General features: G+C 39.9%; 1 protein-coding gene and 1 long non-coding RNA gene across 2 annotated transcripts; one reads left to right on the plus strand and one right to left on the minus strand.

The window, feature by feature from the left end:
• Window positions 1-319: 319 nt before the first annotated feature.
• Window positions 320-7,489, minus strand: FRG1 (FSHD region gene 1). The gene is made up of 9 exons (XM_005021891.5): window positions 7,292-7,489; window positions 7,005-7,072; window positions 5,263-5,385; window positions 4,278-4,335; window positions 3,972-4,086; window positions 3,493-3,597; window positions 2,792-2,883; window positions 2,069-2,179; window positions 320-1,186 (listed from the first exon to the last, which is right to left on the minus strand). The coding sequence occupies exons 1-9, from the start codon at window positions 7,351-7,353 to the stop codon at window positions 1,150-1,152; spliced, it is 771 nt and encodes a 256-aa protein (XP_005021948.1). The 5' UTR covers window positions 7,354-7,489; the 3' UTR covers window positions 320-1,149.
• Window positions 7,490-7,527: 38 nt separating this feature from the next.
• On the plus strand, window positions 7,528-21,256 carry LOC119716847 (uncharacterized). Its single transcript, XR_005265588.2, has 3 exons — window positions 7,528-7,820; window positions 20,433-20,523; window positions 21,123-21,256. It is a non-coding gene; the product is annotated as an uncharacterized lncRNA (long non-coding RNA).
• The last annotated feature ends 654 nt before the right edge of the window (window positions 21,257-21,910 follow it).

Raw genomic sequence — 21,910 nt, forward strand, 5'->3', positions numbered from 1 at the left:
TTTCAATCTTGAAAATTCAAGTCGGTTTAGATAGTTACAATGCACATGAACTCTCTATTCTTTTAATTAAGATCAAAATAAGACCCATTTAAATTGCCACTACTGCCTAGACTTTATTATCCTGTTCTCATGCTTTTTGCAGACATTATCTTGCATTAGCTTATGGCTTTGTACATTAGCTTATGACTTTGTACAGTTCAAACTGACAGCTAGGAGAGGTTTTATGGAGATAACTCAAATTATCATCATAAAAATCCTCAATAATATTACCAAGTAATCTTTATGAAGCAGATTACAGAAATGGAGAGAGTAAGTGATCTGAGGTAGTTCCTATGGAGAAGTTTTTATTGAAAAACTTGGGAATCAGAACAGACACGGAAAACCATATTTTATACAAGATACTAGGAACATGTATTACACTATGACCTTAAAAAAGTTTTTTTTTTTTTTAATTCAAGTCCATACTCTCAAGAAACCAGCCAGCTTGATTGAAATGAGTCTTCCCATCTTGTAAAATGTGCAGCCTGCTAACACAAGCCAGTCATTCCCTTTTCTTATGAGACACCCGCATTTCCATTTGTAACGGGCTTCTTGTGACTTGTTCACACTTCCACCATATGGATTGCATCATTTCCCCATCAGACAGTGGGTCTGTTTTGAACACTGTTTAAAGAAAGACTGAATATTCTGGCCCCTACCTGATACAGCACAGAAAGGCTCCACAGACGTCCTACTCAGTTTCTGATATGATGTATTCTAAGACATCCATTTGCAATTGTTTCCTCTTGTTTGTTGAGGACAGTTATGCATTTCTTAATAGTTCAATGTGCTAACAATATTTTCCTTTTGAGCTTTATCACCATTCTAATCTGCCCTTTAATCACTGTAAGTTCAGGTTCATTTCATCAACCTCGGAAGATTCACTGGATAGAGTAATTTGTCTTCTGCTTAGTAACTATCTTGCTATTCATTACTAGAAGGTGACACTAGTTCAATGCCTAATTATAGTTCTCAGGCAGTCCTTTAAAAATAATAAAATAAAAACATCAGCAAAATGCGTTTCATAAAAAATAATTATAAAACACTTTACTTGTGTTTTCAATTTGACCATATAATCAAAGACACAGAGGAAAACAGCCCAGCTGGTTGTCACTTGCAGTATCTGTCTGCTTTCACTTTTGCTCGCCTGTGTGGAAAGAGTAATGAAACAAGACTTAGACTAAAACCAAAGGGGATTACATCTGAATGTTTTAACTGCCCCAAAGTCTTAAACAGACACAGAAAGCAGTACTCTCAAACTTTACTTCAAAGCACACATAAAAGCCTAACAATACTGTTACTTTTTTTTTTTTTTTATTTAAAGGAGCTACAGCTATAACAACGTGTAAAGTTAACCTTGTCTTCCCTTTCTAATCAGGACCTGTGTTTTGTCAGATCACTCGGGGAGGGAATTCGACCTGAGTGACAGCTGAAACTGACACTCAATCTGTGATAGCCATGGTGTGTTTTCACATCACAATAATACAGTATCAGAAGTCATCTTCTGCATTTCACCCACTGAATTAACAAATATTTATACCATACAAAATATTTTAAAAGTTCAAGACTGTTTCTGTATTCTCAGTTCACAGGGAAAGATAGATTTATTCCCACTAGATAATGTGAAGACTAATTAATAAATGCTATTTCTCTTCAAAATGCAGCTGTCTCCTTTCCAAGATGTTCTGGTACTGAAGGTGCTGAAAACATGAAAAAAATTATTTTTTGTTTTTTGATTCATCCTTCACTTCTGCTGTACTCCACAAACTGAGCAAACTTCTTTATATATGTGCAAAAGAATTCACTTCTGCGTAAATCCCAACCTGTGAAGTTCAGCCAAGGAAGTGAGAACTCATAATAATAAAAAAACAAAAAACAACAACACAGAAGAGGCAGAACACCAACCAGGGAAAAAATGTGCAACACCCATACCTATTCCCTGAAATCTAGCCATCTTTTGTACTCCAAATTCACTGCAATTCCATCTCCAAATAACTTTTAAATCAGTACATTATTTCTTATAGAATACCTGTCGAGCAGTGTTTCATGGAAAGTGCCTTCTTTCCTGGCTTTCCTGAGGGCTTTCGTATCTTCTTTGCTTATTTTGAGCTTTTTGTCTTGAAAACTTTGGAATTTCTTTCTATAAAGGGAAAAAATGGAAGAAGTTAACTTCTTCAAAATTTTATGTTTCAGTAAAAACTGTGATGAGCAACTTAACTCCTGTTGTGTAACTGGCCTAATAAAATCCAAGAAACCATCATACTATCAAGTAGTGATGTAAGACTTCCCTAGGTGAAACACACTCAAGCATTTTTGGCACTAAGTAGGAACAACACCATACATGATTAACACAGTGTGGTTACAAGTTCTGAAGAACTTCAGCTCCTTCTACTACTAGCATGACAAGTCAGGAGCGAAGGGGAATCGAGGACTCTGGAGTGAAGCTGAGTAAGGGGAAAGACAGGCATTTTAGTTTTTTGGTCCATGTTTCTCACTACTTATGTCTATTTTGTTAGTCAATAAGATAATTTTCTACAAGTTGAGTCTGTTTTAACTGCAACAGTAACTGATAAGCAAGCTCCCTGTCTTGATTTTGACTGTAAGCCTTCTCAGTTTATTTTGTGTCCTTATCCCGGTGAGGAGGAAGAGAAAGTGAACGAAGAACTGTGTGGGAGTTTAGCCTTCCAAAGAAAACCCCAAAGAAAAGAGGAAAAAAGGTACTTAAAACTGTTAAAGGCTCTCAACTACATACACATAATTGATTTCACACTGTTTAACATTTCCTTTATCTTCTTGTGGGATGTCATCCTTCTTCTTAGTTTCTCTTTCAGCACAAGTTCGAATCTAGTCATTGAGAAGAAAAAAAACCAGAAGTTGCAGGTTAAAGAAGATAATATATCCTGCATAACTTAAAAAAAATCTGTGACTGTCATTCTGTTATCACCTTTGAAAATGGTTAATTCACAACCAGAGGAAATAGCAGTAACAGCAAAAGCTGCCTGAAATATGAAGTATTAAACATAGTCCTTAATACTACTTTAAGGCACAGCTGCTTTCATCTCAAAGAAGCACCACTACAGTTTATAGAGTAAGCAGGGCTAAAACACCTTGTAGAAAAACTGACTCCAGAGTATTACTGCTCTGACTAGTACATGCTTCCCTGTTTGGAGGGCATGCTTTCTGTTGGACATGAAAGACAAGATGGTCCTTCCACATCCTCTTACATAAGAGGTCTCCACACCTGCATCATTCTGGCTAACCTTTTTTTGTCCCTGGTTCTGTCAGATTTCATCTCTCTTGTTGAGAGATGAGCTGTTGAGAACTATCTGCAGTACCACACAAAAGGTCTTACCCACCATTTCTTTAGTGAAACAAATACAGTAAACAGGAAAGTATCTTGTAACCATAGAGTAACTGTACCACACAGATACTTAACTGTAGAAAACGGATTACCTTTATCATTTCTTCTTCCCCTGCTGTTTTGCTTTTGGCTTCTATATCTCCCTCTTCATTACATCTAATAAAACGGCTGTTTGCTGCTAGCAATGCCATCTTCTTCTGCAGAAAACAGTATCACATGATTAGCATAAGGAGTTTGTATATAAACCTTGATTCATAACATTTACTTCATTCCTCAGAAAGCTCTGTAAACATGTCCTGTTCTTTGACATATAGACACTTCAACAGCTAGCTAGTGGACTCCTTTGTTCTTAATTTGTATGTTAAACTGCACTAACTTCAGGTACTTTAAAAACTTAAGAAATACAGTAAATACATTGTAGGCGGGAAAACAGAACACTAGAAGTTACAATATGGAAGAGATTGCGAAAGGGCAACCAACAGTAAACATCTTATTACCTGTCAATATCGGCTGCAAGTCAAAATACAGTTACATGTTGGGAATCTCAAGAAAGTTGTCTGAAGCAACTTACATCTTGAAAGACAGGTTCCCATTGCTCTCTTGATCCTATAGCATCTGAACGTCCGACAACAAGTCCATCTGAATTTATACCGAGGTATTTGCCATAACCAGACTTCAGAGCAATTCTCAAAGGGAAAACGAAGTGAAACAATGAGGAATGTTTTTAGAGAAAGCCATTCACAATATTCAACACATCACAAGCATATTTTTTTTTGTATGCAATTTTTTTCCCCAAGAGAAAATTAAAACTTGTTCATACCAGAAACAAACAAAAAAACAAATATTAAGACTTGAAATATTTTGTTACAGTAGTTACCTTGTATCAGACAACTTCACTGCTGTAAACTGTTCAGGAGGACTAGGGCCTTCATCACCTTAGGAATGAAATTTTCATTAGTTAGACATTAAGTATCATGCATACAGTATTTAAATTGTTAATACTGCAGTTTCAAACAAGCTGAAAAATTATGCAACAGCTTTTGCTAAATACTATGGAAAGCTACAATACTGCATTTCTTTAGAAATTCCTTTTGAACATTCACACTCTTAAAATAAAAAGCAATGCAGGAGCTTATTTGCATTCATGTATTTGGCGTGCTTTAAATAATACAAATGCAATCCTCGTGTCAAAAAAAACAAAACCAAACAACACAGAAAACGTGATCTCCTTATAACATTATTTTCTCCATACCAAAACATACTATGGTTCAGCTGTGGTAACCTAACTTCTTATCCAAAAAGCTACTACTCTCCATCTCTCAAAACCTAAGTGAGATAATACTGTCATCATTGTTTTTATCTCGCTCTGGAGATGAGGCACACTGTCAGTGTTTTGGAACAGTTCTTTTCTGACTGATGGTTCCGAGCTTCAAATTAAGAGACAAGCTGATTATCTCCACCACCTTAGTAGTCCACTTGCACAGCAACAATACAAATACAGCACAATGAGGATACAGCAATAATCCTTGATGCTCATCTACCTTGAGTTTCACTCTTCAGTTGACACCAGATGCATTTTATAGAATTTAATAAAAGTTATACTGCTTTTTATTCAGTAAGCTGTACAGCCTTTAACAGGTGATCCTTTCCAATGCAGTTCAATTTATTATACACATAACACAGCAACAAACTAAGTAAGTGAAACTGATTGGTAGTCATTAGGTTTCGGTCACGCTACAGCCAACTTTATTGCATTACATGTAATAACTGCCTTGAGCTGTAAAACAGTTTGCCTTAAAGTGATGCTATGTTCATGCTTTTCATTACTAAAACTATTTTTTTCCAAGTTTCCTGAAACAAACCTTTATGCGGTGCTCCAAGTGTAAACAAGCCATTATCAAGGGCATGGATGTAAGCTCCTTTATCCATTTCTATAGCTATAGTTCCTGTAATTTCACCGAAATTACTGACAGCCCACCAGTTTCCTAAAACGCAAAACATCATAGTTAATGGAGTAATTACAACTTCTGATTACAGTGGTTCAAGAGATAGTAATCCAGTACCTACTCTGAGATTTGGCACTCTATAGATAGCAACAGGCTCCTAATTGCAGGCTCCTGCACTCCATCCTCTCTTAGTGCTGTTAGGCCATGGAGCGCATTGATCCATCCAGTTGATCCAGCAGAAGATATACCTTGCAAGGAAGTTTCCTTCCCCCGTTCCCACCCCAAACTGCTTCCTCCAGTTTTGTGGTCACAGTCAATTACTAGCGTAATGATTTCTGCTGTGCTGGAGAACCTCTCATCTTGCTGCTGAATTAATTCATGAGCTGCATTCCTTAGACTTAAAGTGTTCTGGACAATCAGTGTTCAAATGTTCTGGCCCCCCAGAATCCAAACTTAAAGGCTCACATGTATAAATTGGAATTATGATATTTGTATTTTTAAAGAGCAAAACTTTCTCCTGGTATAATCTTAATTATCTTAGGCAGAAAATGTATCTATTTTAAATTAATCAGAATGACATCTTTTTTCAGCAAGTTGGTCCTGAGCAGAAATAATGTTCCCCTAACTTCATACAACATACAGAGCAAATAGGCTTGTCCTATAACGTCATGGCTTAGAGATCAGCATATGAAATTTCCAAAATCTCTTTCAGCATGTCTTTTTGTGACATTCCTTTAGCATAAAATATAATAGCCTATTTTCTCATTTATGGTATTTTGTTTTAACAGAAAAATAGGGATAACTCCCCTCGCACTGCTTTGGATTATGCCTATGCACACATAACAGAAAGTGCCATTTATCCTGTAACATGCACTGTTACAGTATATATCTGTATCTCTCAGGGCTTCAAGGTTATTTCTTTAGCTGTTTTTGTGAACTGTGATAAATCAAGCATACAGCAGTTCCAGAAGGCAGCACTTAGCTAAGTTATCACTCAAGACCATACATACTTTGATCCTCCTCTTCCACAAATAAAGAAAAAACACCATTATATTTGGATACTGGTTCATGTTTGTCATCTTCAGTTTCAACTACTGATAGCAAGTTTGTAATGCGAATACATCACAGTAATCATGACAAACTGAGAACAAGTAAACAAACCAACCAAGACTTCTCCTTTTTAGCGGACTGAAGGTTTGAGTGAACTAAAGACCCCAGGCGAGAAGCAACTGCTGGCAGAGTAAGACCAGGAAGTACAAGCACCCCATCTAGTGAACTTTCAAGTAACAGTAACACAAGACATTTACATACACAGGACATTTACATACAAACAAAAACAGAAGTGTTACAGCACTAAATGTAAGTCTCTCTACCTGGAACAAATGCTCTTGGGAAAAAAAAAAACAAACACGAGTTACAAGCACATAAGGAGCTTGAGGTTATGTAAACAAATAAGTGCATTAAAAAGATAAATACTTGTAAAATCGATCCTACTGGTGTCAGAAATTCCCTCTGGTACCTAAGAAGGTGTGACTTATAAACAGTGTGCTGTGACAAGTAGCTAGAAACCTACTTTAAGCGCCCTACAAGCACCTCATAAACTTGTGCTATCCCCTGCAGCTTCCCCACTGCCACACAGCTCCTGCAGGGCCGCTCACCGACGATATCAAGCTGCTCTTCCGCATCCTCCTCCCTTTTCCTTTTCTTCTCCTTGTGCTTCTTCTTGCTGCGAAAGGAGAGGCACAGAGGTGGGCACACGCCTCCCACCCAGACCCCCGCTCCGCCACAGCCCCCCAGGAGCGAGGCACCGGGGGGCGAGAGGCAGCGCACCCCAAAACCCTCACCCACCCGCAGCCCCTTTACAGCGACCTCCCCCCCTCCGTGCCGAAGCCGGTGGCGAGGTACCGAGCCGGCAGCCGAGGGACAGGACGAGCCGCCCCCTCACCTCTTCTCCTTCGCCCCTTTGAGGACCAGCTTGGTGGACTTCACGCAGGAGTACTCCGCCATGTCGGACCCAGGGCAGGGCAGGGAGGGCCGGGCCACGCATGCGCCCGGGGCTCAGCGCTCTGCCGCCGCCATGGCGCCGCTCGGCGGTTGGAAGCCGAGTCTGAGGGGGAAAGTGAAAGAATCAGCCCGCTTTTCTCTTACACCAAAACAGACACCTTTAGCCCCACCTTCTTAACAGATACCATTCGTTCTCCTTTTGGGAACGACCTCAGTAGCACACGTGTAATCAGGCTCCAAATTGCAGCAGTCGTTTTTAATTTACGTTTTATCACCCAGCCTGTTGTTTCCACTTCACACCAAACAAAGGGGTTTTGTGCCCCAAATGTTGTTTGCTTCTGATTAAACTGGTCAAGTGAAGGACACCACCTCTGTCAAATCTCACGGACGCATACCCAGGTGCTCACATTGTGTTACTTCCCTCTGACTTCTCATTTCATCACCTGCCGATGCTTACAAAGCTCCCACAAGTAAGTTCCTCCTGCAAGTAATAAATGAGGTTCGTGCAGTTATGTTAAGGTCTTTACAATCGCTGAAATCATGTCTGGGAGATAAAACTACATGTGCAACTTCTCTCAGTGAAAGACCCGGGAGTTTGCTGATGACTGCAGATGTCTTCTGCAGATACTCTGATTGCATCCAGGACCCTGCGATTTCTCACAGAAATGCTTTTAATTTTTATCTATATGCCTAATGCGAGTAACCCCACATTTTTGTCTGCAAGCTGTGTTGGAGTGGTTACATCTGCCATGTGAAATGAAGACAACAGTGTGTCTGTAATGGACACAGGAGTTTTTGGCAGGTCTCCCATTTTGGAGCTTTGGGGAGAAGGAGGCTGGGAAGAGGCATGGGCTTGTCAGTAAAAGCAGTACTTGAATCAGGCTGCTGGTGCACGTAGATTCAAAATGCTTTTTTATTGTGTCCCTGGCGTACTGCCTTCCTGCCTGTGTCTTCACCCGCTGTGGTCTGTTACTGAAAGACACTCCTCTCTTTGGTCAGCATTTGGGAAGTGGGTAACTTGAAGCAGGGCACTACTGTAGTAGACAGTAGGTGACTTTATGGATTTATTGATTTCCCAGTCCCTGGAACGTGGATCTCTGTAATTAGGGCTTCAAGTAAAAACTGAAAAAGCAGAGACTACAGAAAGCTTCAGGCAATGATGGGCTCCTTGCTGACTGCTTCTGATTTCTTAATGGAGCTCAAATGGGGAATTGTGTTTGCAAAGGCTTGTATCCAGTGAGGCTGTGAAGGTCCCACATGTCTTACCATGTGTGAAGGGCCAGAGAACATCTGTATTTCCAATTACAAAACTAAGATACCTCGTTAAACTGCTAGCAACCCATCCATTGCTTTCAACCTCATCCTCACATACATTCTGTTTCCAGTTTTCACCTTTCTAGAGATTATTGCCTGACTTCTAGAAACCTTTTGGCACTGTCATCCTAGAGTTTTACAATCAATAATAGAGTGGTTGTTACTTAGTTTCCTTCCTTGGTTTTGGTGGTAGATAAAATGGCTTGTTCTCAGTCAAAAAGTATTTTCAGTATATCCATTTTTTGTACTACATACTCTTGTCTACAGGCGCTTGGAAACTAAATCAAGCTAGCATCAGCACAAAGCAATTTTAAAAAATGTAATTTTATTTGACTCATTTTATCATTAACTACTTTTTTTTTTTTTTTTTTTTTTTTTTTTTTTTTACTGATTCTAAAGAGGTATGTGTAAATTTTAGTAAAGTGAATAAGAAAAATAAGAGAGCAATTTGTGTAGGAATTAGAAACAAGCACAGAAGAAGAGTGAAGCAAAAAGAATGCCTGTCAGCACACCCATCGCCCTGCTTTGACACTGCATGCTAAGTTGTTCTTAAGTGTTTTGGTTGTTCTGGGGTTTTATTCATTTATTTATTTAAGCCTTGATTCTGTGGAGAGAAAATCATCGAGGGGGGGGGGGGGGGTCCCTATTGTTTCCTTAGCTCTGGTTATTTAACCTGACAACTTTATTTATGATTTATTACTTTTTGATTGCTTAACTGTACAACCTTAGCATAAGGGGAATATTTATATACTCTTGTCAAAGCAGGTCTGTATACATTGATTTGCCATTACCAACACTTCAGAAATCTTAAATACTTTCCTGGGAGGGATGATGGGAGGGGAAAAAGGTAACATTTTAGTATTTTAGGAAGCAAAGATATCTTGCCCACTCGTGGTTAAGAGTATAAAGTTTTCGAAGTTCAACATTTTCAGTAGTTACCTAAGGCAATTGTCATTTTTCTTGTTAACTTTTAAAAAAACAAAAGCAAGTCAAAGTGGTTTGTATTTTAAAATATGTGTTTATATGACAGAAGTGCATGAGATTTATACTTTGCTACTTGTCCACCAGAGGCTGCTATAACCACAAAAATCAGAGCAGATTAAAAAATTCTAAAAAAAAAATAAAAATAAAAAAGGAGTGGTTTTATTTTCATTACAGATCACCTTTACATATCCTGATCCCAGAAAGAATTACACACATACTTACATTTTTGCACTGGGAATAGCCCCAGTGAGTTCAATTAAGCAACTCAATGTGTAAAGTGAAGCATGGCCATAAGCTTCCTTAGGATGAGGCCATATCAATTGTGTTTGCTGGTTTAATTTCCACGTTGTAAAGAGATGGAGGAACAGGCAGAGGGACAGAGGCCATAAACTTCTAATTTTAAATGAAAATTAGCCTCCTAAAATATGAAATATACCTTCTTATTAACAGATACGTTTTTATTTACAATTGACCTATTTTAGGTTTCTTTTTTTTAATTTAGCGACTGCAGAAACAAACAGGCATCACTACCATATATACAGAAGACAGTGAAATCTTTTCCTGCAGGGCAAAGTGATGCCCTCAATCAGAAAACCGTATCTAAAATGGTGCTACTTTAGAAAAGCCATTTAAACTCTAATTTGCTAGTTAGTATTTTTGAAATTAAAACATTTCCAAAATGTGCTGGCTACAACTGTTTAAAAAAATAGAGCAGTCCATTTTCCTTATGGCAACGGAAATAAATGGAGCCTTTGTGTTTGCAAATGTAGAAAACAAATCACTTTTTTAATGACTGGATTTTTTTCCTGCCAGCTTGGAATTTGCCGCATGTGCATTTTATTTTGAATGCCTAAAGAGTGAAATCATTTGCCATCTCTCATGCAGATGGGGCAGATTGGCTGAGGTGTCATTTGCAAAATGTGCGCTTTCATCGTTTAAGTTTGAAGGGAATCATTACAAACAATGTTTCCTGTAGACACTATGGAAGTGCAGAGCTGAAACTGAGTGTCCATGGATGTAGCCTCGTGTCCTAAGAGCCCAAACCAAAACTTGGTCACGTTGGAGTTTTCTTCTGTCTTGTTTATTTATGTTAAGAGAGAGAGAAATACCTTCCCAAAGCAAAGAAACTTGAATTAGCTCTCTTGGTAGCAGAGTTGACAAATAGTCTGTGTGCTTTTTCTTGCTTTCATTTATAAGTATGGGGCCCTTGTGAAATATCTAAGCTGCTGACTGATGTAACAGTGAAGATTGATCCAGTTTTGTTTACTCATTTACAGAAGGAGTGAAATCTGATGTGAGTTAGAACCAGAGCAACTACATTTTAATTTTTCCCGGTGGGACGAAGTACATACGCAGGAACGTTGCGGTGGTTTCTCATAATGTTCTGCAGCAGTTGTGTGAGAGTGTTGATGCATCCCCAGGACATGATGGTGCATATCACAGTGACATGACAGATGTATATAAAAAGCTAATTTGATTCTTGGCACTTCAAATCCTGCATGCTGAAAATGCTTTTATTACGGCTTCTCAATTTTAAATGTGACCCGAAATTACCTTTTTTAAAACCTAAAATGCTAGTGTTAGTTTTTTTTAGCACAGATGAGTAAATATTCTCAAAATGGCATACTAGTTGGAGCATTTGGAAAATAGGAAGGGGTTTTGAGCCCGTCAGGGGCAGGATGGAGCCCCAGTGCTCAGGGCTCCTGTGATGGTTGTGGCTTCTCCGCTGCTGCTCTGCCTGATCCCTGTCTCCCTCACTTTCCTCCATTCTTGCTCTGTAAAATTATTGTGGGTATGCTTTTGCAGGTAGCCAGACCTTCCCAATGTCTGCTTCTCCAGATGTTGGGACCACTGCAGTACAGCTTAGCAGTGGCAGACAGTGCACTCTCCAAAGTCCCTTTCTGTTGGACAGTGGGGAAATGAAAAGAGAAATAAATAGGAAACCTTGAATGTACAGTAATCTCACACAGGCACCAACTCTGTATGGCATTTACTTGGCCTCAGGCCATCATTCCATCTCCAGTGCCATATCATGTCTACTTTTTACACATTCCGGGATTCTTTTCCACTGGTTGCTCTGATTTTTATCCTGATTTACTAAGGAGGTTGTTGTATGTATACAAATGCATTTCTCTCTCTGCCTGTTGGTCTCTGTTTTTGTATCAATATTTCTGAACTGGTCAGTTGAGTTCTACTTTAATGGATAAATGGAAGTCATGAAGATAATTAAACTCTGGTGAGTTCTGAAGGAGTTGTTAGGAAGAAGGCCTATAACTTCCCTGATGGATGGACAGGCTACAGTGTGAACTCCCATATTAGAGATGGGAGAGAACCCTCATATGGGAAAGAGTCTGTGAGGAAAAACTCCTTGTAAATCATGGGACACTAATGAGTGAAAAATCAAACTGCATTGCTTCCAGTGCTTAAGAAACAATTTATTGCTATACACTGTAATTTTGTTTTTTTATGGGATGGAAATTTGATTCTGTAAGTTGAGTGTATTTGATATTTTTTTGACGTTTCCTGACAAATAACTAGCCTGCTTGATGCAAGTGTAGTTGAAAGCCCATTCCCCAATCCACTGGTACTGTATTGCAGGTAGACTCACATATAAATTAAACATGACAGGATTTTGTGGCAAGTTACCTGCTTTGTGCTGTGTGTTCCCATGCAGACTTTTACCTCTCTGGAATGCACTTTTATTCTCGTCTCAAGTGAGCCTCCTTTCCCTTGTTATTTGTGGTTGAGTTTATTATGTCTTTAGGAAAGCCCCAACATCCATGGGGAAAGAAAATGAAGTGGGCAGTCTACATTTCATGTATACAGACTGTTGTTGTGGTTGTTCTCTTTTTTTAGCCTACATATATATATGTGTATTTCATTTAATCTAAATGTCATTTCTGTGTAGTGTTTATCGAATGCTTCAAAACAGATTTCTTCCTTTTTGTATTTCTTTTGCCACTTAGTACGAAATAAACAGGTGGTTTTGCATGGGCTAGGAAGAGTTAAGGCAGCCTTCCATCGGCAGAGAGGTGGCTTACAGGGGGGTGTACCTCACCTTTCCCCACTGGTCCCTTTTGTGATGGTACAGCTTGTCTTTTGGCCCAGACCAAAGATTTTTAGGGAAACAACCAGCCAGAGCTCTTGTATTTTTATTTTGTTTTCCTAAAACTGTTTCTTTTCTTTATTTTTTTTTCTTCAAGAGTATGTGAATTTCCTTCAGGCCATATATTTTTCTTACCCTGTGTCCTGTGAGACAACATGGATGTCCTTTATAAATTCAATGGGGATATGAATTGGCAGAGCTTAAAAGGAGAGCCAATCCTTGGCAGGGTGTTCGTTGTCAGTGCTGCCGTCCTCCCAGGCCATAGAACTGTGCACTTTTTCTTTGTAAATTATGTTTCCTCTCCCCCAGGATTACCAGATAATTTCTTTCTGTATTTTTTTTTTCTAAAAGGACAAGCTCATTTACCTGCTATGATTGTTTTCATTGCCCATTTGAATTTGAAGAGCTATTCTAAGTGATTTTCCTCTCTTATCCTCCATAGCTCCCGATTCCATGTAATTTGTCATGAATGCAGATGCACTTCCCCTAAAAGGCAATTTTATTAATGCAGTGGCAGTGAGTGTGTTTTAAAAATGCTTTTGTATGGATGTAGCAATTGTGGAGGTAGGAGGGAGACTTGTAGGCTATTGCATACAGAATAGGTGCAGGCTAGGCAAAGGTAGAGAAAGCTTTTTGCTCTGAAGGAACTTCTGAGCTGTTGGTTCTCCCTGTCCACTCACTTCCTTGTGAATGTATAGGATTAAGTGATAGTGGTTCCAAATGTGTTTTATTTTCCTTCTTGGGCCAAATATAAAAGAGAAATAAACACACTTCTGCATAGTTGTGGCAGCCTAACTCAGACTGTCATACTTGTTTTTCATCCAAAGAGCCTCCAAATTGTAACAATATTTATTAGGTTTTGAAGCAGTTGAAAGGCAATTTTAGAAATTTTAAGAAATATTTACCTTAATCAGGACCATGATCAATATCTAGCTGTTCTTTTGTTGTTAATTTTGCACGGGTATCTAGTAAGTCTGTTTTGCCCTGCTTTTTGTGTTATACTTTCTAAAAGCAGCACAAGCAGAACAAAACAGGTCCTGAGTTCGCACTCATTTCCATTAGGAAATAAAGTTTCTAAGCCATAACACAGTATATGGAAACTGTTTTGAGATGAGGCAGACAGAGATGGCAGCATTCTCCGTTCTAATGCAGCTTGACTGCTTGACTTTTTTTTTTTTTTTTTTTTTTTGAGCTTCAGTAATTTGAGTGAATGAGTAATGTCAGGCTTTTAACTTCCACCGAAAAAATACAACACAAAGCAGGGTTCCTGTCCTTCGCGTTTATGAAGAAGACATAAAACCTGATTGTAAGAGTGTAAAACTTTGAAAGGCAGAACAAAAGGCAACCATATGTATTGTTTTTTAAAAATACTGCTTTTATATGCCATTGCTGTGAGTTTTTTTTTTTGGTCTGACTAATGATTGTTGAGTGCTTTGAGTTGGCAACATCTGTTGGCTTGTGTCCTGTCACAGCAGGTAAGTGAGTGGGAGTTGAAATTGCTGATCTTCCCACATCGTGATCCTGAGAGAGAAGGAGAGAGAACATTTCAGCATGCATCACCTGCTTTCTGACTCTTTTCCCCACAACGTACCGTCAGATACATCAGTGTTTTGCTTACAGTCTACGTGCAGAACAAAATATTTTTTCCCAATTAAGCTTTGTTTTGCTGAAGGGGTCTCTCCTGCTCCTGAAAATCCCAAACCTAATTTGCCAAAGATAAAAATAGCCCTTTTGCTGTCACAGCTTCATGAAACTATGTTGTGACAAGTTGTGATCTGGTTTAGATCATAAAAGGTGAAGTCAGGGAGACTGGCTGAGGTGTTCAGTGCATCCCAGCGTAGTGTCTGGCTGGAGCGGGGTCCCAGGGAGTAATCCAGGCAGAGTTCTCTGGCATGTGCAACAGATGTGGTGTAACTTATGCAATTAACTTCTTAATGGAGCACTGAGCCCTATCCATACTGTTTCTTGACATCTCTGGGAGTCTAGAGTCCCTAGGGGGGCTGCGTGTGAGGGTCTGCTGTAACCTGTCTGGAGCACTAGACCTGAAAGTCACCCAGGGCCTGCCTTGCATGCTTATTCTTGTGCAATGTGTGTCAGTCAGATCCGGTTGCGTTGTGCTCCAGGGGAATAGTTTAGCACTGGTAGGGCCCTGTGTTTGCCATTGTCTTTGCAAATGACCAAAATCTAGTTCAGGCTTCATCCCTGCCTGAGGTGTCTAGAATTACTGTATCTCAGAGGTATGAAATATCTGGTTCGTACCCATGGCTGGAGCTCCCAAGTGTCCAGCAGAAAGCCTCAAGCAGCCCAGCTAAAGGGGAATAATGTCCTGCCGAGGCCTCAGCGACAGGATCGGGCAATCCGCGGTCAGACATGTTGGCCATGTGCACCATAGCCACACACCTCATTGTCCCCTGGAGACAGGGACATCGCTCTGTCCTGAGCGAGGCAAACGGAAGGCGAGTGCAGCTGGCTCAAGTTAGAGCAAAGAAAAAGGAAAAGAGCAGCAGTTATTTTTTTTTTTTTATTTTTTTTTTTCCCCTCAGGAGTACTGTGAAATCCAGAGAATAGGCTTGTGTTGTTTAAGTTGAGCAGCTTTGTTAGTCTAAAAATGATTTTGGTAGTCTCGTGGTGTGAGGCAAGAAGCGAGGCCTGCGAGCCAGGCCACCGGTCATGGCACCTCAGTGCTCCCCTGCTGCGCTGGGCTGTAGAGGCAGCACAGTTAGTAAGAAAGCAAGGCTTTTTGGCCAAGGAAGGTCCAGATCACCTGTACCCATGCATGCAAATAGAGCATCCATCCACCAAATGATGGTGAAAACTCAACAAGGAAAAGCATGGAGGGATCTGTCAGGCTCATGGATGCTTTATGGAACCCGCTCCCTTCCTTTATGTACCACTATTTCACTCCCCTGACCTGATGGCACCAGGCCTTTCCTCCCTCTGCTTCTGGGGGTGTGGGAGCTGGTAAATATGCTAAGACTGTTTGGTGGTGCCACTGCTTGTTTCCTCTTGTACACGGGGAGGCATACGACAGGACTTCCCAGACTTGCTGCCAGTGGTAAGTGTGCCTAAAAAGCACTTACGGCTTCAAATGTGATGCTAGACTGAGAAGCTTTGGCCAGCTCTGCTCTCTCCAGCAAATACATGCATATTAGCAATGACTATCAAACTGACATTGTGTTGATCCTGGTTCTGTATCAGACTTCTAACAGGTTGAGTGCTTGGAGCATTTGACAGCTTTTGCACCTCACTCTGCTCTGCCCTGCTGCTGAGCTTCAGAGTAAGTTAACTTTAAGCCTTGGTGCCAGTGATGCCCTTGCAGAAGGGCGCGTCAGTGTGGGAGTGTGATTCAGATGAAAGCCATCAGGAGATGACCTTTATGTTTCCTGAAGGTACCTGTGAGTCCCCTGCTAGCAGAAGGAGGAAGAGCAGCTGGTGGCATCTGGCATTTCAAATGTCCTCTTTGATGTTGGTGACAGAGGGCTCGTTTTGGCTGGATGCACAATACTGCCTTATGCCTCTACAAAGCCTGTCCCTGCAGAGAGACTAGGGAATAATTTTGGATGGGCTGGTGACATGGTTTTGGCTACTGCTGGGGTTGTGGCCTGCTCTTGGCATGAGAAATGCATTGCGGCCATCCTCTCAGGTGATGGCCGAAGGGTTAGATCCTCGGGGTCTTCTGTTTCTTCCCTTCGTCCTCCTGAAGGGTAATGAGATTCCTTGTGCCCTCCACAGGCTGCATGCTGTGTGGTGGCTTCATTCATCTGTGAAATGAACTCTAACCACAGCAGTTTTGCCTTTAATCTCTTCCAATCTCCCATGGAAGAGTTTTGAGTCCTGTTACAGACATCTTCCCCCACCCACTTTTCTTTTTCACATTAGTTTGGCATGGCTTTTAAATGTTACAATCTGAGAAGTAAATCAGACAGTTTTCTCAATTGTGTGCCAGTTTTTAGAGCCTATGACGTGTCCATCTGGCTCAGAGACAGATTCCTAGTGCTGGGACCATGTAGTGCCTCAGGCTGTTTTCTTAGAACCGTTAGATGGTACTATGATTTTCTTTCTGAGAGCCTGTGTACTCTGGGGTGTACCATAGGATATGATGGACAGGTGGGGATGGAGGCAGTGTCAAAAGGAATCCACACCCAGCTCCATCTTGTGGGCGAGATACTGGCAGCACTTCCAGCGTACCAGTGAAAACAATGTGGATCGTGAGACAAAACCTTTCAACCTAAAGTAGAAACAAAAAAAATGAGAGTATGTGACTGGGTCAGTAATGCTTGTATTTATGAGTTGCCGCAAGCAGCAGAGAAGTATTCATGCAGACTCACATCTTCCCTTGCTTAAAAGGAAGCTGTAAAGGCAAAGAAGTGTTTCATGAAGCGTTTTGAATGTTCATGCAGGGGAACACTGGTTCACCTAGTGTTTTATAAAATATAGAACTAGTTCTATAATATTTTATGCATCAGATCATGATTTAACAGGATAATGCGATTAGACCCATTTGTCTTTTCCTTTATTTCCCTGACTGCACGGAGAGGGTATGTATTCTGCAAAGTTCAGATCGAAAGCCTGCTTTGTAGTCTAGGTGGAACGCAGACCCCTGCTAAGCACGCAGTTTTTACTTTGCCATAGGTAGTGTGTGCGTGGTGGCTCGTGGGCTCATCGGCTTCTAACTCCTAGGATCTTCCCTTACCTCTGCTAGAAGACCACTAACATCATTCTTCTTCTTCTTTTTCAGTGTTTTGCAAAGCAAAATAATGAATGGTGAATCAATAAAAGAACCCACAGTTTAACTGCTCTAAGGCAAAAAAAAAAAAAAAAAAAGGCAATTTAAAACTATAAATTATTTATTTTTCTTAAAGCATTTTAGCTGCATCATCGTTCTGTGTTTTACTTGAAATATCATTTGGATCCCCTTCATGTGAAATGCTTTATCTGAAGCTTTTTCAGACTGTTAAATTAATAGATTAGTTTTAGTAGTGAACCAGTTGGAGTTAATCAATTGAGTACAACTGTACAGAGGCTCTGTAAGCTAGGCTGGATTTGAAGGGTTTAATTTTAATCATAGTCTGAGAGCTACAGCTGCTTCATGTTTGTTTAGTAATAGAGTTGATGAGCAGCTAATTTGAAAGGAAAGTGCAGACACAGGTGTGAAATTCCTCATGGGTATAAGAGAACTGGCTCTGGAGGCACCAAGTTGGTACTGAACATATTGTGCTATGGTAAGCCAACGAGTTTTTCCTCAAATATTTCTAAAAGAGTACACTTGACTTAAATCCCTTGACCCAAACATTCTGCACCTTTTTATCATACCACTAATGTGATCACTCAATATGTCAGAGACTGGGATTTGCTCCCCTGCTCTGTCTGGTGTAGGATTTGCATTTCCCGCTTCCAGGCCTTTAGGTCTAGCGGCAGCGCTGCTCTGAGTGGGCCTGTCCTCCTGGGGGCTGGCGGGATGTAACTGCTGAGGAAAGGCAGGACTGAATCCCCCTTCTCTGGCACTTCTTACTCGCTGTGGTCTTTGGTGTGAAGTTGGGAAGGGCTCTGATTTGTGATCCTTTTCATGTTTGCTGTGATTGCGCTACTGCTGCTCTCACCGCTGCTGTAAATCACGGCATTGCCTTTAACAGCCATCTAGATAACTTTATGCAAGCAGTCTGGCTTTTAAATTGTGGGAGCTGAGGGTATGCCACCTGATTTGCTCTGTTCCCTCTGCTGCTAGATTGGTAAACTCTGGAAAAGGTAGCTGTGGCAGCTGAAGGGGCTGCCCCCGCAGATACTGCCGACAGGGTTGGCCACTCTCTCAGCTGGGCTTTGGGTGCTGTCCATGGGCAGGGATTCCCTGAGAAGGCAGGATGTATGGGATGCAGGTGTCCTGCAGTTGCTATTGCAGTGTGGGCTTCTTTTGTGCAGCCAGCCTCAAAGCACCAATTTATGGCAGGCTAACATGGAGGAAAGAGCTGGAGGAGATTAAAGAAAACTCAGAAGTCTCAAATACTTGTAGCAGGTTTTGACCAGGGTACATATATATAAACACTAGAGCTAGCTTTCTTCTGAAGTCTACGGACAAACATATATGTATTCTCCAAATTCTCACAGGAAGCATGAAAATATTATCTAAAACTGAGTCATTTTAATGATCTTTGCATTTTCGTGATAAGATCACAAGCAGAAATACTGTGCAAAAAGGTGGCTCCAGTGTTGGAGGTTCAAAGCAATCACCAGACTGTGCAGATAATAAATCAGTTATCCGGCTTCTTTGAATTAATGAAAAATGAAGTCTTAAAACTTGTTTACTAATAATGAAGAATGTTACTGACATTTCTGTTAGGTAATTATATGTTAGTATCCATCTTTTACATATGGATGCAAAGATGAAGGTATTACAGCAGTGCCTATTTTGAGACTGTGGAAGTCAGTGACAAGGTGAGGAACTGATGCAAGCAATATTGATTTTAGCATTCTGTTGAAATAATCAGATGCGCTGTATCTCCCATTGCGAACTCATGCAGATCCTTGTGGAGTTCACCAGGCATTAATATTAATTCTATTTGAGATGAAGATGAATGAGGAGAGAGGCTTCCTTTCCCAATTTTAGGAACCTGAATTGCTGATACTTCTAATTAATCCAGTTAAAAAACAAAACAAAACCAACCAACCAAACAAAAACCAACCAACCAAAAAAAAAAAAAAAAAAAAAACACACAAAAACAACTTTCTTCTGTGAAACAACGTTAGGTAGTTTTCCAGGTGTGGTTTAACAAGGTGAATCATGGATTCCACAGGGTCTTCGTATTGTCCAACACAGACAGAAAAGGCAAAAAGTAATCCTTTCTGTCCTGCTCTCTTGATATTTAGGGTTATTATGGTTGTTGTGCTGGCATAGAAATGATTTCATGTTAAGAATTTTCTTCATTTTACAAAGATGGAAAAACTGATTTGGCTAATGTTTTAGTTGCCTGCCTTTCATAGAGAAAACCACTGTGTTGTGAAAGGCATTGCATGCAGTAGTAAGAAAAACATCCTGTGCCTGGGAGGCATTGTGAGCCACCAGAATCAATCCTAGAACCTTATCAACTACAAGTAAACAATAAAATGAAACCCATTTATCTGAATGGGCACTACAAGTGTGCGATATGAGGACTGCACACTTAACCCTGTCAAAACCAGCACAGCAGCAGGAGAGTTTTTTTTTTTTTTTTTTTTTTTTTTTTTTTTTTCCAGATTATCTTTTATTTTTCTGTAGGATGCTAGGCTTGGGGGTTTGGGGGCATGTGTACTTGTGCACATATATCCGTGTAGTTGAACTTACAAGCCATCTTCTACTTTAAACAGGAAAATTATTTTTTAACAGCTTTATTTTTAAAGTTTTACAGAGCTAATGCATGAACATTAAAAATCATTGTTGTTTTTCCATGTGATTTCTGACTGCTAGTGTAAAACTCAAAAGCAGTCTTTGATGTTGTAAACTTGTCAGTCTGACTTGCTTTACAGTGAGAAGGAAAGAGTAGATGGAGCCTGTGTGTTTTTGAAAGAACATCTGAAAACCAGTTATGGTTTCAAATGTGATGCTAAACTGAGAAGCAGTCATCCATTTGATCAATTCTGCTCACTCCAGCAGATACATACATATTAAAATAAGATATCAAATCTACCTTGTCTGTGTTCATCCCAGGTTTGTCTGTATCAGACTTTCTGCCATGACTACAACTTCCAACAGGCTGACCAGCTGAGGATTTAACTGCTTTGGCACCGTACTCTGCTCTGTAAGTTTCAAGTCAGTTTTAAACTATCTGAAATTAGTTCCAAGTTAGTTTGGGTGTGACTTATAGTGATTGTGCCTCTACAAGGCCTCAGACACAGACTCAGCAGCACAGGTGCTTTGCACTATGCTGCTGGTGGAGTCGTTGCGGGGCTAGAGATTCTGTAGGGTCTTGGAATTTTTGTTAGCCATGACTGCTACTACAGCTGGAACTCCTGGAGAGCTTGGGAACTCAAATATGGAGAACACTTGTAAGTTGCTAAATGTATTGGGAAAACTTAACCCAGCTAAAGGGAAATACTTAGACGTTTAGCTGGATAAATAAGTATCTGGGAGATGATTTAGAAATTATGAAAGAATATAGACTTGTGCATGTAAAGATAAAGAATACTCATTGGTCTAGCACCCCAGAACCAACTGCATATTTTCTAGATAAAAATAGTGATATTGAGGTGAGAGGGATAATGGAAAGCGAGCATGTAAACTGAAATGACTTTAAACAGGTTAGAAATTCAAGTTATTAGTACACTCAAGTGTATTAATTCAAATTATTAGTACACTTGAGAAGGATTTCTGAGATAATCTCCATCTCCGAATTCTCAGAACTGTTGTGGTTCCACCTGGAAATATTTAAAACAAAGCAAAAGGGTATTCCAGAGACCAGCAGAGTTACAAATAAAGAAGTATTTGAGAAGCAGGCAAAAGTCCTCATGAAAACTGCAGGTCAGTAAAACGGACCACAATTGCCTTCAAGCCTATTGACAAAAATGCAGCTTGAAGACATGGAGTAAAATGGAATTAAAATGCTACAGTGGTTTTTGAAAGATAAATTACATGAAATTAACATTACTGCTTTCTTTTGATCTGGTGCCAGTTTTGCTAAACAAAGATGATGTATCAGATCTTATCTATTGGAATTTCATTATAGCATTTGACATAGTATCACCTAATAAATAATGGCTTAAGTTGGAGGAAAAAGGGGGGTGGAAATCGTTAATTTGAAAAGAGTTGCTAATGTTTAAAATATAAAATGCCCAGTCTATCTATCAAGATAAATCCAGTAAAAAGAGAGAGGGATGAATATTACTGTGTGGTCCCTGAAGAGGCCTTACCTGGAGTACTGCATGGTCACCCATATTAAAGAGAAAATGAAAACTGAACAAGTACAAAGAATTGATTGCTATTAGAATAATGAGGAAGATGGAAGATGTCACGTCTCTTCATTTTTTTTTTCTTATTCTTGTTTAGCTTAGCAAGGTGAAGGCTGAAAGGGAATATTAGTTTTTCTATGAATATATTAGGAGGTAAGCAGAAAAGAAGAATTCTGTAAGGTAAGGTTATTTTTAGAATAGCTTGTGATAATAGGTAGTGGGCAGAAATAAATGCAAGTG

Source organism: Anas platyrhynchos, chromosome 4, assembly GCF_047663525.1.
Source record: "Anas platyrhynchos isolate ZD024472 breed Pekin duck chromosome 4, IASCAAS_PekinDuck_T2T, whole genome shotgun sequence".
In the NCBI taxonomy this organism is placed as follows: Eukaryota; Metazoa; Chordata; class Aves; order Anseriformes; family Anatidae; genus Anas; species Anas platyrhynchos.

What these genes read in the sequence shown, in the direction of transcription:
- FRG1 (XM_005021891.5), bottom strand. Translation starts at nt 7,353, where the DNA reads ATGGCGGAGTACTCCTGCGTGAAGTCCACCAAGCTGGTCCTCAAAGGG. An exon ending in GGGAACCTGTCTTTCAAGAT is followed by an intron (nt 3,598 to 3,971) that starts GTAAGTTGCTTC and finishes TGTTTTCTGCAG; the next exon opens with AAGAAGATGGCATTGCTAGC. An exon ending in GGGAAGAAGAAATGATAAAG is followed by an intron (nt 2,884 to 3,492) that starts GTAATCCGTTTT and finishes CTCAATGACTAG; the next exon opens with ATTCGAACTTGTGCTGAAAG.